The sequence below is a fragment of the Astatotilapia calliptera genome, chromosome 14 (assembly GCF_964374335.1).
Source record: "Astatotilapia calliptera chromosome 14, fAstCal68.1, whole genome shotgun sequence".
In the NCBI taxonomy this organism is placed as follows: Eukaryota; Metazoa; Chordata; class Actinopteri; order Cichliformes; family Cichlidae; genus Astatotilapia; species Astatotilapia calliptera.
The window spans coordinates 18,609,125-18,622,590 of NC_137435.1; the positions used below are offsets into that span (position 1 = coordinate 18,609,125).

General features: G+C 38.5%; 1 protein-coding gene across 5 annotated transcripts; it reads right to left on the reverse strand.

Moving 5' to 3' along the window:
* Positions 1-324: 324 nt before the first annotated feature.
* scn3b (sodium channel, voltage-gated, type III, beta) lies at positions 325-11,876 on the reverse strand. Of its 5 annotated transcripts, XM_026193298.2 has the most exons (7): positions 11,687-11,845; positions 11,101-11,329; positions 8,896-9,071; positions 8,565-8,793; positions 5,936-6,074; positions 3,211-3,294; positions 325-1,344 (listed from the first exon to the last, which is right to left on the reverse strand). In XM_026193298.2, the coding sequence occupies exons 2-6, from the start codon at positions 11,153-11,155 to the stop codon at positions 3,231-3,233; spliced, it is 663 nt and encodes a 220-aa protein (XP_026049083.1). In that variant the 5' UTR covers positions 11,156-11,329; positions 11,687-11,845; the 3' UTR covers positions 325-1,344; positions 3,211-3,230. The 5 variants fall into 5 exon arrangements, with proteins under 5 accessions (XP_026049083.1, XP_026049084.1, XP_026049082.1 ...); XM_026193299.2 differs by lacking the exon at positions 11,101-11,329 and having other exon boundaries at positions 11,687-11,876; XM_026193297.2 differs by having other exon boundaries at positions 11,101-11,872.
* Positions 11,877-13,466: the final 1,590 nt, after the last annotated feature.

Here is a 13,466-nt window from a genome sequence, read left to right on the forward strand (position 1 = left end):
GTGGACACTCACAAACCTGTTAATTTGAAACATTGGCCATAGCAGTATAGTATTGCAACATCGTATTTGGGTCTTCTAACTAAAATAGGAAAATAGGAACATAAATAGTGCCATCATTGCCAGACCTGGCAGTCAGAAGTGTCAGCTTGATGCCGGATCCGGGCCAGACCTGTTTTCTGTACTTACTACAGCCCTGCACATCCCCCTTATTCTGGAAATTGGGTACCAGTCAAAGTAGTCCGGCCCCTGAATATGAATAACTTTAAATGTCACAGTATTAGTAAAGGTTTTCAGTCAGCAACAACAGAAAAGCTTTAACACAGATTGTGGAATCCATTGTATTTGATATTTAAAAGCAGCTCACTGAAACATGGCGTATTTTATATGTGTAACAGACAAAACCAACATGGTGGAATGAATCACAAAGTATATAAAGTTCTACAGTGCTGTATTATAGAAAGAGGCACACATTTAGTCTCAATAGCAATGCTACTGTAGAACAGCAACAGTCAAAGCATTGAGTACAAACTTCAGATTAACTGTATGAAGCAAGACTTGACCTATAGAATATACTTCAAGACCAGAGCTCAGTGTGGCTATGAGATTTTTACAGAGGAGAGTATAAGAAATTTATCAGTTCAGACCAGCTAAAAGTGTGTGATTTGAAACAGTATTTTATGCATATTTACACTCCATTTTTGTATTACACTTCATTTTGTTACAGCAAAAAAAAAAAAAAAAAAAAGACAAATGCAGGCCCCATACAATATAAAAGCTGCACATTTTAGTTTCCTTAAAAAGACTTTTGGCCAATACAAATAAAACTGTGACCCAAAAATCTCAGCATGGTATAAAATTGTAAGAAAACTTAAAAAAAAGAACTGAAAAAGTAGTATATATTCAGTATACAAGATGTACATAACAGACTAGGACATTTTCTGGGATCATATCTGTTTATAGGTCATATAAATCACAGACGCACTACTAACTACCAAGAAATTCTTTAGTTAGTCCGCTCACTGCTCTGTCCAAATGAAGAATGGCTTGTAATTCTCTGATAAAAAGTGCAGTACAATGACATTTGTGTTCTTTAACCTGATGTAACTGTGAAAGCACTTGATTTTTAGAGACGCCTTGCACAAAGGTTAAAAAAAAACACTGGAGAGGAAAGGCAGGAGAAAAACTGAGCACTTGGACATTTTTGACTGGCTCCTCACAAGACACAGTCGATACACAGGGGCAGTCAGTTGGCAGGATTCCCATCGCTGCCTGGGAGTAATCATATCTTCATAGTGACACAGATAGGGTTGATGAAACCGATGTCCCACTGTTATTGGTCAATACCTAAGGAGAACAGAAAACATGCTTATCCTTATCCAGTTTTACAACACCACACATTACTGTGCAAAAGCTTTGAGCTTCCCCTCATTTCTTTATATTTTTTTCCTCCAAGGTGCCAGACTTTCCTTGGTAAAGAAGGCTCGGCAGCGCCTGCACTTTTTCCATGTCCTGAACCAGAAGCTGCTGCTGTCCTTCTACCGCTCCTCAGTGGACAGCGTGCCCTCTTCCTGGTGTTTGGAACGCAGGGGCTACTAAGAACAGGAAGGCTGCACAGAGGGTAATTAACACCACTCAAAAATAATTGGCTGCCCTCCGCCACCTCTGGAGGTCAGGTCTTTCGCACTACTTCCAAGCACTTTGTTCTCTTCTATCATTTTGTATATTGTACATTCCTCTTGATTGTATAAATTTCTCCTGTTTGTAATTTATTCCTGCTGTCTTACTTATAATATTATTCCTTCTCAGTTGGCGTGGAGCACCCATAATTTTGTTGTACATGTACAATGACAATAAAGGGGTATTCTATTCTATTCTATTTTTAATTCGGTCCTTGAACATCAACATTTTCAGAGGAATGTTTTCTTAAGCCACTTAACAATGACATTTGAATCATTCATAAAAAAGACCCCTAGTTCAAGGGATGGACCAGTCTGTGTTTTGTCTACATATAACATGACACGAAGAAATCCAGCAAAGACCTGACACAGGAAGTGAGATCAGAATTCAGTTGATCCATCTACTGTTCACTGAAACCTCATCAGAAGAGGTCTCAGTGGAAGGGTTGTTGTCAAGGATGGGGAGAAAAGGCTGAGGTCTGCCAAATTACAAAAGAACTGTACTGAACTGGCAACAAGGCAATGTCAGTAGGCATGGAGGAGGTCAAGAGAAACAATGAGTGATTGCAGCTAAAGCACAGTGGAGGCTCTGTCATTGTTTGGGGAGGCATTTTAGCAAGCGGTATCTTGTCAAACTTGATGGTATTACAAATGCAAAAAAATACCATCAGAGTTTGATCCAACATGCAATACTATCAAGAAATTGTCATGAAAATGATACCAGACATGCTACTAAAAAAAGCATACGTGAATAGGAAAACACACAATGACACACTTTTAGTCATGAATTCGCCTCCCCAGAGCCTGGACCTCCAAGTTATTAAAGTGTGTGTGTGTGTGTGTGTGTGAGGGGTGGGGGAGGATCATCTTGACAACAAACAGAACAAAAGGCACCCAATGTCCAAAGAACAGCTTTGAAAGTCCTTCAAGAAGCCTGGAGAACTATTCCTAAAGTTGCTTAAATAAATGACAAGAAAGCTTGTTTAAGAGTTCAGGCTGTTAAAGAGTAAAGATCAAGTTGGTCAAGTAAAGGTAAAGTAAATACCTGCATCCATTTTCCAATTTCCTTGCAAAATGCAAATAAATGGTTCAAGACTTTTGCACAGTACTGTGACACCTACATCCTAAACATGCATAACATTCAATGTGCTAGAAATCAATATATCTAAAATGAACACGCTTACATTCCCCACACTTTCAGATACTTCATTCAACACTGCTTGCATTAATTATGTGCAATCGTTCCTAATGGAAAATCATTGAAAGTGGGACAGATTGGACACTGAATGGTGACTGAATAAAAATGGAGGATTCGTGATTAAGTGAGGCCGTTTTTTTTGTTGTTTTTTTTAAATGTCAGAAATGAAAGCCCCTTTGAAGGGGATGAGAAAGAAGGGCACAAGGGGTGTTGAAGCAGCAGACTCCTCCACAGAGCTGCACAATTATGAGTGATAAAGGTACAAACACATGAATTGAAAGACAAGGGATGATTTCAGTGATTAGAATTGGGATGAGAGAATCACATATAAAATACCGTGTCATTGAAAACCACTGTTATTCTGTAACAGGAGCGGCTGGATTGTCTTTCTGCTCAGAGGGAATGGCTAGGTAGTTTGTCCTGTGGGCAGATTGGCAGAAAAACAGAGGAGTGTCTAAGACCTGGTGCTATGGGCCTCTCTAGCACCACACACCACAGCTACTTAGTGCTCATGACAGTGCAACAATTCTGAATTTCCGTTTTGTTTATTGAAGCGTGAAAATGTGACTCAAATTCACAGAAATTAAGGAATGAGTTTTACCAGATAAAAAATATCTAATCCGAGCAGTGCCCTAGGGACTGCGTGGAAGGCACATCAAGATGTGCAAGATGTGACATCCTAATTCAGCATTTTACAGCCAACCATCAGCATGTTTAAAAAAACAAAACACAGTACTTGCACTGAATATGCTCCCAATTCAAAAGAGCTGCACTGAAAGTGTGTAGATGAAGAACACTTTATACAAGTGAAACGAGTTTTGTGACTGTAAGCACATTTCAGAAATAGCCTAATTTAACTCTTTGACAGATCACATCGTTGCCTCCTATCTTCTCCTTTAGGGACATGACTAATACGTTCTCAACCACTAATGCATCACAAAAGGTAATCTCAAAATGTCCTACTTGTGCTACATATGGCATTCTTTGAGTGGGTAGACCTTCTGTGTTGTCATAAGGGTCACTAATGGCTAATGGCCAAAGCCTATGCAGTCTTTCAGCTACAGGTAGTGACAAGGCTACAGTATTACAGCTGAGAAAACTCAGATCTAATAGTTTTTTGAGATTTCTGAGCTTTTTGACTGTTGCGGTTGACTTTAAATTAAAAAGCTTCTTTCTTTTGCTTTACAACTTTTCGTTTTTGGGGGTGTGGCACTGTTACTTGATAATGAGAAGGTCCTTTCTGTGTCTATGTGTTTCCTCCCACAGTCCAGCGACTTGTAGTTCATGGCATTAGGTTAACTGGTTATTTTAAATTGCCCAGTGTGCGAATGGTTGTATGTCTTTCTTTGGTTCAGCGTGTCCCATTTCCTCTCGCCCTACGACACCTGGGCCGGAAGGAAATGGATGGATGGAACTTTTGGTTTCTCCTATATTTCCGATGGTTCACCAGAATCAGTGGAGCCACTTGTATTTAATTCATGGGGGCAATTCATTTTCCAAACAAAATTAAAAAAGTAAAATTGTTTAAATTGGAAATTAAAAGTGTGATTGAGACACAAAAGGTCCCCAATTCACAACTAGGAGAAAACACAATGCACACCGCAAAAGAAGAAGAAAATTCAAGCTGCTGAGGACATCGAAATGCATAAATCTTAGAATATCAACAGATAAGAAAACTCAGAAAGCCTTTGAATCAGGTTGCCTTGATATTTTGAATTTTTGGAGCATTTTATTTTTTGATAATTGGACTATTAATTTATCTGTCAATTTGTCTACTGTTCATAAAATTGAACCTAAATGCTTCAGGAAAACACAGATTGTAATACCTACTTTGTAAAACTCAGCGACCAAGAAGTGTCAGAGTGATTTACTGCTATTTAAATTAAACCATATTAAAAAACAATACTGATTACAAAATAGCCCCAAAGTCCGTCTATCTGTCTGTGTGTCTGTCTATCTGACAACACTGAAACATTGGCCTCACTGGCCAATAATGCTGTAATTTTTAATTTTGTGCTTGATTACATTTGTCACTACACAAATATGAGATAGTACATGACTGTTTTCTAAAGTTTGAAAACTGTGAGAAAAGTTCTGCATTTTAATTCTGCCACTTCCAATAACTCTTAATTACCTGTTAGTGCTAATAGTAAAATAGAAAGCCAATGAATAACCGAATATTTTTAGAGAAGTTTAGTTTCAAATTTAGTTGAAAATATAGTTCTTTGAAATATATTAGCTCACAGAAACACTTCACTATTTATTATGTTGTAATATGTCTAAACCCTGGATATTGGGTCTTGTGAATATTCAGCAATGTTGTGCATATTGTGCAGTACGTGGACTTAATCTGTCACTGAAGGAAGCAGATATGTAGTGTAGCAGATTCAGTAAGTGTTTGCAAAATAAAAATAACCGGATCAGCACATGCATGATTGCTCTCTTCAGGACATAAGGTCCCTGTACAAAAGTTGTAACTGTGGGTTGTGAAGGTTAGCTGGCACCACTAAAATCCAGTGGGAGCTGACTATAAAGGTGCATTTGGGTCTTTGACATTACTGACAAGGCGATGCAAAATGCCCGTCACTGATGGAGCTGAAAATCCATCATGGATGTTAAAAGGTTGTTTAGAAAAAAAGAGCAGTCAGCAGTTTAGGTAAAAGACAGATTAGTGTTGCAGGAGGGTTGCAAACTGATGGACTGAATTACTTCTCTGTCTGTGTGTTTGCCCCCCTGCCTCATTCCTTCACTCTCAGTCCCTTTCTTCCCCGATTGACTCTTAAATCTCATTTCCCTACCCACCATATTTTTTAGATTTTAAATTACAATTATGTAACCAGAAGTCCTAAGCAAATACACACTTACAGCTATTTGTGCACTTCCTTGGTGACTTCAGACTTTCAAATTAATGTAAACCCACTGCTGAGTTTTGACTCATAACGCATAAATATCTGAAAATGTGACGTCATGGTTGTGTTCAGGACACACGCTGTTTAAATTCGCTGTTCAGTCACATCCCTGCTAACATTTATCTGTCTGTGCATCTGTACATGAGACTCACGCTGTGTCCTGGGTCTGCTCATCAGACTTGGAGATCTTCCTGTAGCAGTAGACCATTTCTACCAACAGCCAGAAGGTCAAGAACACCAGCAACACATACATCATGATCTCAGAGTAGATTGCAGTGGTGTCGTCACTGGCTGCAGAGTTAAAACAGTGGCAAAGCACATGTATTATTCATTATGCATGCTTCCTTGGAATACCGCGAGCAGAAAAAAGCAGAAGAGACCTGATCTTGTACAACACTGCTGATCCACAATCATTTGTCATACATAATTTTTTAATGCATTGTCTTATGTCTTTCACTGAAGAACAAATCCAATTAAACAAATAATAAATATGGTTATGCAGCTGCATCCTGACTGTAGATACTCTTAAAAAGTGATGCAGAAACTACTTCATGTTGCATTCATAATATTATGGCCATACCTGTAATATAATGAAAAAGACCCTACAGAGTTAAAGGTGCCCAGTGGAGATTTTGCAAGGCTGCTTTTATACCAAACATTTCCTAACAGTGTTCACTGTTTTGTTGCAGAGCTTATCTTGTTGTTACATATGTGTATGCAAACATCTCTATCGAACATTCGACCTAAATCTGCATATAAAAACACTAAATCTCCACAGGGTATCTTTAAGTATGAAAATAGGATGAATATGCAATGTCACAGAGGTTCCCAGAGCGTGAAACATACTCTAACTTTAGAATCTGTCATAAAAATAATTGCATGCTGTTTTTGACACCAGAACGGCTTTTGTTCCTTGTAAACAATCCTCTTCTGCTCATTAGCCATTCTGAGATGCTTCTGGAATAAGTAATAGCACATAAATCATCCAGTCCTATTCTAAATATTACATACTTAATATACACTGAGATTAGCTGCAACATTAAAACCATTCACAATGCCTGCTGGGATTAAATTCTGCGAGTCTTGTATACAACTATGACGCTCTTCACCAGCATAGACATTATAGAACATATGGCTACACAATAAAACTAATTAAGAACGAGCCCAAGGCACTGCCTCCAAACTCCCTCCAAATTAACCATGCAGGTGAAGAACGAGAACAAGCCCCACCTATGGAGGCACCATCCTGCAGGTACTAAGGAATCTGCTGCTTATTTATTATCGTGAGACAAAGGCACCCCCAGAGCAGGCATACAAAGTACTCGACAGGTGGTTTTAATGTCACTGCGGTTCAACAGATAGTTTATTTTACTGATAATTCAATATCCAGTCAGTGAAATCAAACAAATATCTTGTTTGATATCTTGTCAACATCCTGTTGAAAATGCTTTCTCATTTATTGCTTTCTGTCCATTGTTTACAATGGAAGACCATTAGAACAGCATCCCATTAACAACCCATTAAGAGCAAGAAGAGGGATTACAAGCAAGCGGAAGCTGTTTCAAAGTGCACATGGGCACCTTCGGCTGTTAAAGAAAGTTTTCCTTTTATTGTCCTTCATTTGTTTTCATAACGAGTGACTGTGAACCACTGTGTCACTTAGTGTATAACAAATTCCAGAAAGCCTGCTGACCAGACAGCTGACAGCTTTTTCTGATTTGATTCAGCAGCCCCAGCAAAAGGAGAATATTAGTGAAATATAATCCCTTTGATGGGAAAGCATGGATATGTCAGCCACGAAGTAATCCATTCTACCACTATGGATGCCATTACTGCAACATTAATGTAACCATGGTCTAGTGTACAGTGCACTAGCTGCAGGCTTTTTGAAATCTGAAACAACTGTTCTGTGAAATATGGAGGACAGGCTGTGAATATAATAAAAACAATCTAACTGTACTCTATTCTTCAGTCTTCTTTTTATGGGTGCAAACTCTTTAAATCAAACTAGCCTATCGCCTGATAGCTCACAATATGTTATGTGCAAGCATATATAGAAAATGTAAGGTTAGAGAAATGGGGAGAGTTGAGTAATTTCAAATATACGTAGGGTATATTCGATTAAGGTGGAACATGACACATTCAGCAAGCCAAGCATTCAGGAAGCAGAATACATTACCCCTTATTATAGATAGCAAAGTAGCTGGTTTGAATTAACACCTTCACTGACAACAGAAGAAAGCTTTGATGGACAATAAAGGCAGACAAAACAACACACAGTTATTCCTTTTAAACCAGTGCAGTCACAAGAAAGGGGGAAAGAAGGAAAGCGGTGCAGTTAGTGGCAGACTGCGTTCACACACACAATATTAGATGTACTATTTTTTTATCTACTGTTGGTGATTTGTGCAACATAAATAAACATAAAACACAGACTAGTCTTTCTCTCATCTCAGTGTTAAATGTGCAGGTCTACAGTGGAATCGTCACTTAAGGTGTACTGCATTTGCAAACTCTTTTCATTAAGTGAGTTTGGAGAATACTCGTTAACAAAAACAAATCTGCCCTGTTAATATTAGAGCATGTGGGGAAAATGGAACATACACAAACTAATGCTGGGAAGATATTTGAGAGAGAGATTTTTCATCATATCAGTCATTACTAGCTTTTTAGTTTCCATTTATATTTGACTTATTTCGTGTTACTGATGTGGAAAAAAGAGCTAAAGTTGAGCACAGGACACAGGTGGATAGCGTGCAAGAATTTTACATTTAGGCATACCTTTCTCCTTCACAGTCAGGTTGATGGTCTTGTTTACTTCGAAGACTGGAGTGTATAGTTCAAAGTCAAACAAACGACGAATTTCACAGGTATACAAACCACTGTCATTATGGGTGACATTGCGGATTTCAATGGAGACCTCTTGTAAGTCCTTGCTTCCGTTCCAGTTTAGACGGTCCTTAAATGGATTATCGTCCACATTGGAATTGTTAGTGTTATATTCGTATATCTAGGAGAAAGGAAAAGTGTGCAGGCATTAATTAAATACACATACAGTGTGAGCAAAATCACAATGTGCTAGATCATTTACAATAACGTAGAAACAACTTACAAGATATGAAATATTTTTGCCTTTTGTTGGACTTGGGGTGTAAAGCCATTTTACAAATGTCTTTACGGTGACCTCCTCCCTCTTCAAACAGGAGATGCAGGTCAACTTCATGGCTTTTCCCACAATTGCTTCTGTGTCTGACTGGACATCGACACATACCGGCATGCACAGGTGGACTTGAGAAGCATGGAAAGGTTACATATATTTAGTTTACCGCAATGTAATTGTAAAAAAAAAAAAAGAGAGAGAGAAAAAGAGTAGAAAAAAAGAAAGCACACCCTCTTTGGTTTCACACATAAGAATATAATTAAAAATAATCTCATCCTTAGCAGGTCTTTAAATTCAACAAATACAACCAAGATAAACTAGAAAACATGACATCCTACACTGTGTCATTATTTCCTTACAAAAACTAATCCAAAATGCAGAAGCTACGTGTGAAAAACGACATACACTCTTACTGCCTCCATATGAGTTAAAAGGCCAGGTGCTGCAAATCAAACATACTCGATTAATTGATCATCTGGAGCATTCAGGCGTGAGTTAACACAAAGCCAAGGAAGAAAGACATCGGCAATGGAGAAGCAACTGTTACTGTCCATCAATCTGGGCAGGGTTATTAGGTCTTTTCTTAACAGTCTGAAGTCAATCATTAAATGTTAAGATTATTTTAAGACTACAATGGCACAGAGTTTCTTTCCCACTGTCAGGTGCATGCTCAAAGGGGGGTTGTCTGATTGTTGGGGATTTCTCTGTATTATTGTAAGGTCTTTACCTTACAATATAAAGCACCCCGAGGCAGCTGAAGTTATGATTTGCTGCTATATAAATAAAAGTGAACTGAAAGGAAAGTGAATTAATTGGTTCTATAAGCTACCGACTGCTTCTTTTAGCTTAGTTTTTGGCAAATCAATAACAGTCTAACATGTACTGCTGTACATGTTAGGTTCTATTTACCTAATTTTAAGACCTGGTAAAGACTAGATACACTTTTGCTATATTCTGTTATCTAAAACCTTAGAATTGGGTTCATTTTCAGAGGGTTCACCTTCTTTTTACCATGACCATATTTTTTTATACATGAATGATGTGACAAGCTGAACCCACTAAACATTAAGAATGTGCTTTCCAAAGGTTTAAAATAAAACAAATACTTATGTATTCGATTTTGTAAAAATGTACTTTCTTAAAACTGACCAACACAATGGAAAGAGGAAACAAAATATATAGTGTATTTGTTTTTAGGTGTCAAATGTCCCTTTAAAGATGCACTTATTACTGATCAAATTCCAAGCATTCTGTAGTATCTGCCGCGATGCATCATTTTTTAGTTATTCATAAACACATGCTAGAACAGTTTTAATGCTTTGTAATAACTTAATGACCCACTGATGTGTGGTGGTCATCGGGTCTCACACTGAACCCAATGTTGAACCAGATGCAAAGTCAGTGAGCATTAAAAAGATAAACTGGTTTATAAAGCTCTGTGGGCCATTGGAGACACTTAAGTCACAATATTGATAGCAAATTCAAGCCCTAATGATGGCCTCTGCCCATTAGTATTTACTAGCAGTGGGAGGAATAAATGGATAGAGGGAGTGCATAAACTGTGGGTAGTGTAGGAAGAGGGAAATAATACAAAAGGGAGGAGCTAATTGAAATATAAATGCATTAGTGGTAGAAGAATATTGGGAGAGGCGTAGGAAGTGAGTAAACATATGCAAGAAAAAAAATTCAGTGGATTATAATCACAAAGACACATTACTTGTGTTTATGTGACTGGGCCCAGTGCTCTTATATAACCCAAAGCCCGCTGGGCTGACAGTGACAAACATTGATTCTATCCTCTCTCTCTTTTTTTTTAAGCTGAGGGCTCACACAAACACATGGAAACAGAGCAGAGAAATAGAGAGGAAGGCATGAAGGGGACAGAGGAAATGGGGAAAGTGAAGAAACTTAACCCCAGTGGCCTCTCTTCAATGATTCTATTCATTTCCCTTAAATGCTGACAACATTAAGCAGTGAAGGGCTCTGCAGACCAATGGGACTGCTCTGAAACTGGGTTTTGAGTTCACAGCTTCCTGTGTGGTTCGCAAGCCACTGCCAAGGCCCCTGATTACTCATTGTTGTATAAAAACGTACGATAGAAAATGATAAGTCCACAGTCAAACAGGATATTTTGACATCTTGCAGAATTATACTTACCAAGATAAATCAAAAGTACCAAAGTTTGCCGATGAAGCTTATATTGCGTTACCATATTCAGCTCTTTGTGGAGCTGCTGGAGGACAGTATCGCTTTAACTTGGTCTTTTTCTCAAGTAGTCTTCACACGAGGTCTGGTGTGAGACAGAGGAGTTGTTGAAAAGACTTCAGGACCACGGACAGCGCCTCTTCTCGGCCGATAAGAGCGCAGGTAACTTTCCTCTTCGTGTCTGAAAATCCACGCCAAGAACTCTTAGAAAAGACGCGTTTCTGATTTACACATTCAAAAAGGGTTCTTCTTGGATTTTAATCGTTATTTTGAGGCGCTCATCTAATAACCGAAGCGTTCATATAGCCCTTAATGCGCAATTCTCATTTACACAGTAAGAACTAAGTTCATCATTTCCTCGACTCGGGGAAATAAACAAGTCCGTGATGTGAGACGACTACATGAGTGATCCCACAGTTTCTTCGCGCATAACTGCTGTCACTGAGTACGGACCCATCCAGAAACACCGCGGAAATCTTTCTAGAAACGGGCGGATAGCATCTGGAACCTGTGGATTCTCAAAAGCCGACGTACTCACTTATTGTTGCGAGATCTGAAGTCCTGATTACACACATGCAGAAAAAAGCATCGAGGCCAGTTCTCTCATTTCACCCCTCAAAGAATAAGCCTACTGACTGTCAGAAATCTGTTTCCTCCATTAGAGATGACTGATGACATTTCCCAGCCGCGGCTCAATGTCTTTGTTTTTCAGCAGTCACTTAGCGCTGGCAGGGGCAGAGGGTTTGATACGCATGCGTGAGTCACTCCCTCCTACGCTACAGTGTGCAGGACCACATTATTGTCACTTGGGTAGGCCTAACCAACTCAGCCGGTAAGCTTGTTTGCATTTGCTTAAATATTGACTAAACAAAGCTCAGCGTGCAGAAACACCGCGTGCACACGTAGAAACCAAAAAATGCAAATCAGTCCTAAGAATGAACATTATATGAAGGAATAAGATGACACAAGGCTGTCTTTGTCATGTGTTACATGAGCTTGTTTAGAAGCTGGAAGTAGAGTTTCTTCTTAAGACATTTCATTAGTTACACATCAGTACCTGCATTTCCTGCCCCCGCCCAACCAGTGAAGAAGTCTCACAAAGATTTTTATATGTCCTGATACTGTGTCATTGTTTTTTTGTTTTTTGTCTTTTAAAGTGAAAGATCTTGGATCAAAACAATGCTGATTTCTTGGTCAGTGTTCCAGAGTGAAAGATTTTGTTCCAAAGTGTACAGAAGCACCTAACAAACAGCTTAACCAACGTCAAGGTGATAAATGTGTACCTATTATATAAATATAAGTCTATGTAGGTCTGTCACCACATCAAACTTTATTTTCATGGCTTTTTATTCTAAAGAAAATGTAGTGATTTTCAAGACTGATAATGCTAAAAAATGAAGTTTAAAACCGAGTCAGTAGGATGCAGTGATTCACTCGATTCAGGCAGGGAAAAAACAGTCCATCACACCACCTGCACCAGAGAGAGTACGCAAGTACCTGCTTAAAAATTGCACTTTTTTCTATCAATAAAAACCAGCAGGGATTTGATGCAACTGTAAAAACTAAAAGAGGTGACAAGGAGACAAGGATAAATATGTTTTCCCGCTCTGCAGACCTGAATAACATCTAATATTAATACCAACAGACTTGCCTGATGGATGTATAAAGTGCTTTCTGTTGGGCAACCTATTGCAAACTTTAATATACTGCACATGTATTATCTTAAGCATAAAAGTGCCAACAGCTGGTTAATACTTACCAAAAAAACCTCTTACAAATCGCATTACTAATCCAGCCATTGTAATTAGAATTAGAAAAAGATTTATACATCTTGTTTATTCTTTATTTCTTTCAGGGACTATGTAAAAAAATACATTAACATATTTGCATAAAGGGAAAACATTTTTGTACCAGATTTAGATTAGTAGCTAATTTCCATCTGCAGTCCCTGGGCAGTAAAAAAAAACCTGTAAGATACAATTAAAAATCAATCAGCAAAGATGCACACAAACACACTCAGTTACTCACATATATGGACACACACACACACACACACCATAACAAATGGTAAACAAGTATCAAAATTGGCAGTCACTGAAATCACCAGACATGCTTCCTCTGTGCTTTGGTACACACGAAGGAAACCAAATCCTCTGAAGCACTGACCGAGACAACGGGGTTGCTATGACGTTAAAAGAAAAGCACTGAGATAAATCTATGATACAGCACAGTCTGAAAGAGCCATAATAATCTCACTGTGACATCACAGTATTTAATTTTGCAGCCACTGCATCTGGAACAATAAGAAGATTACCGCC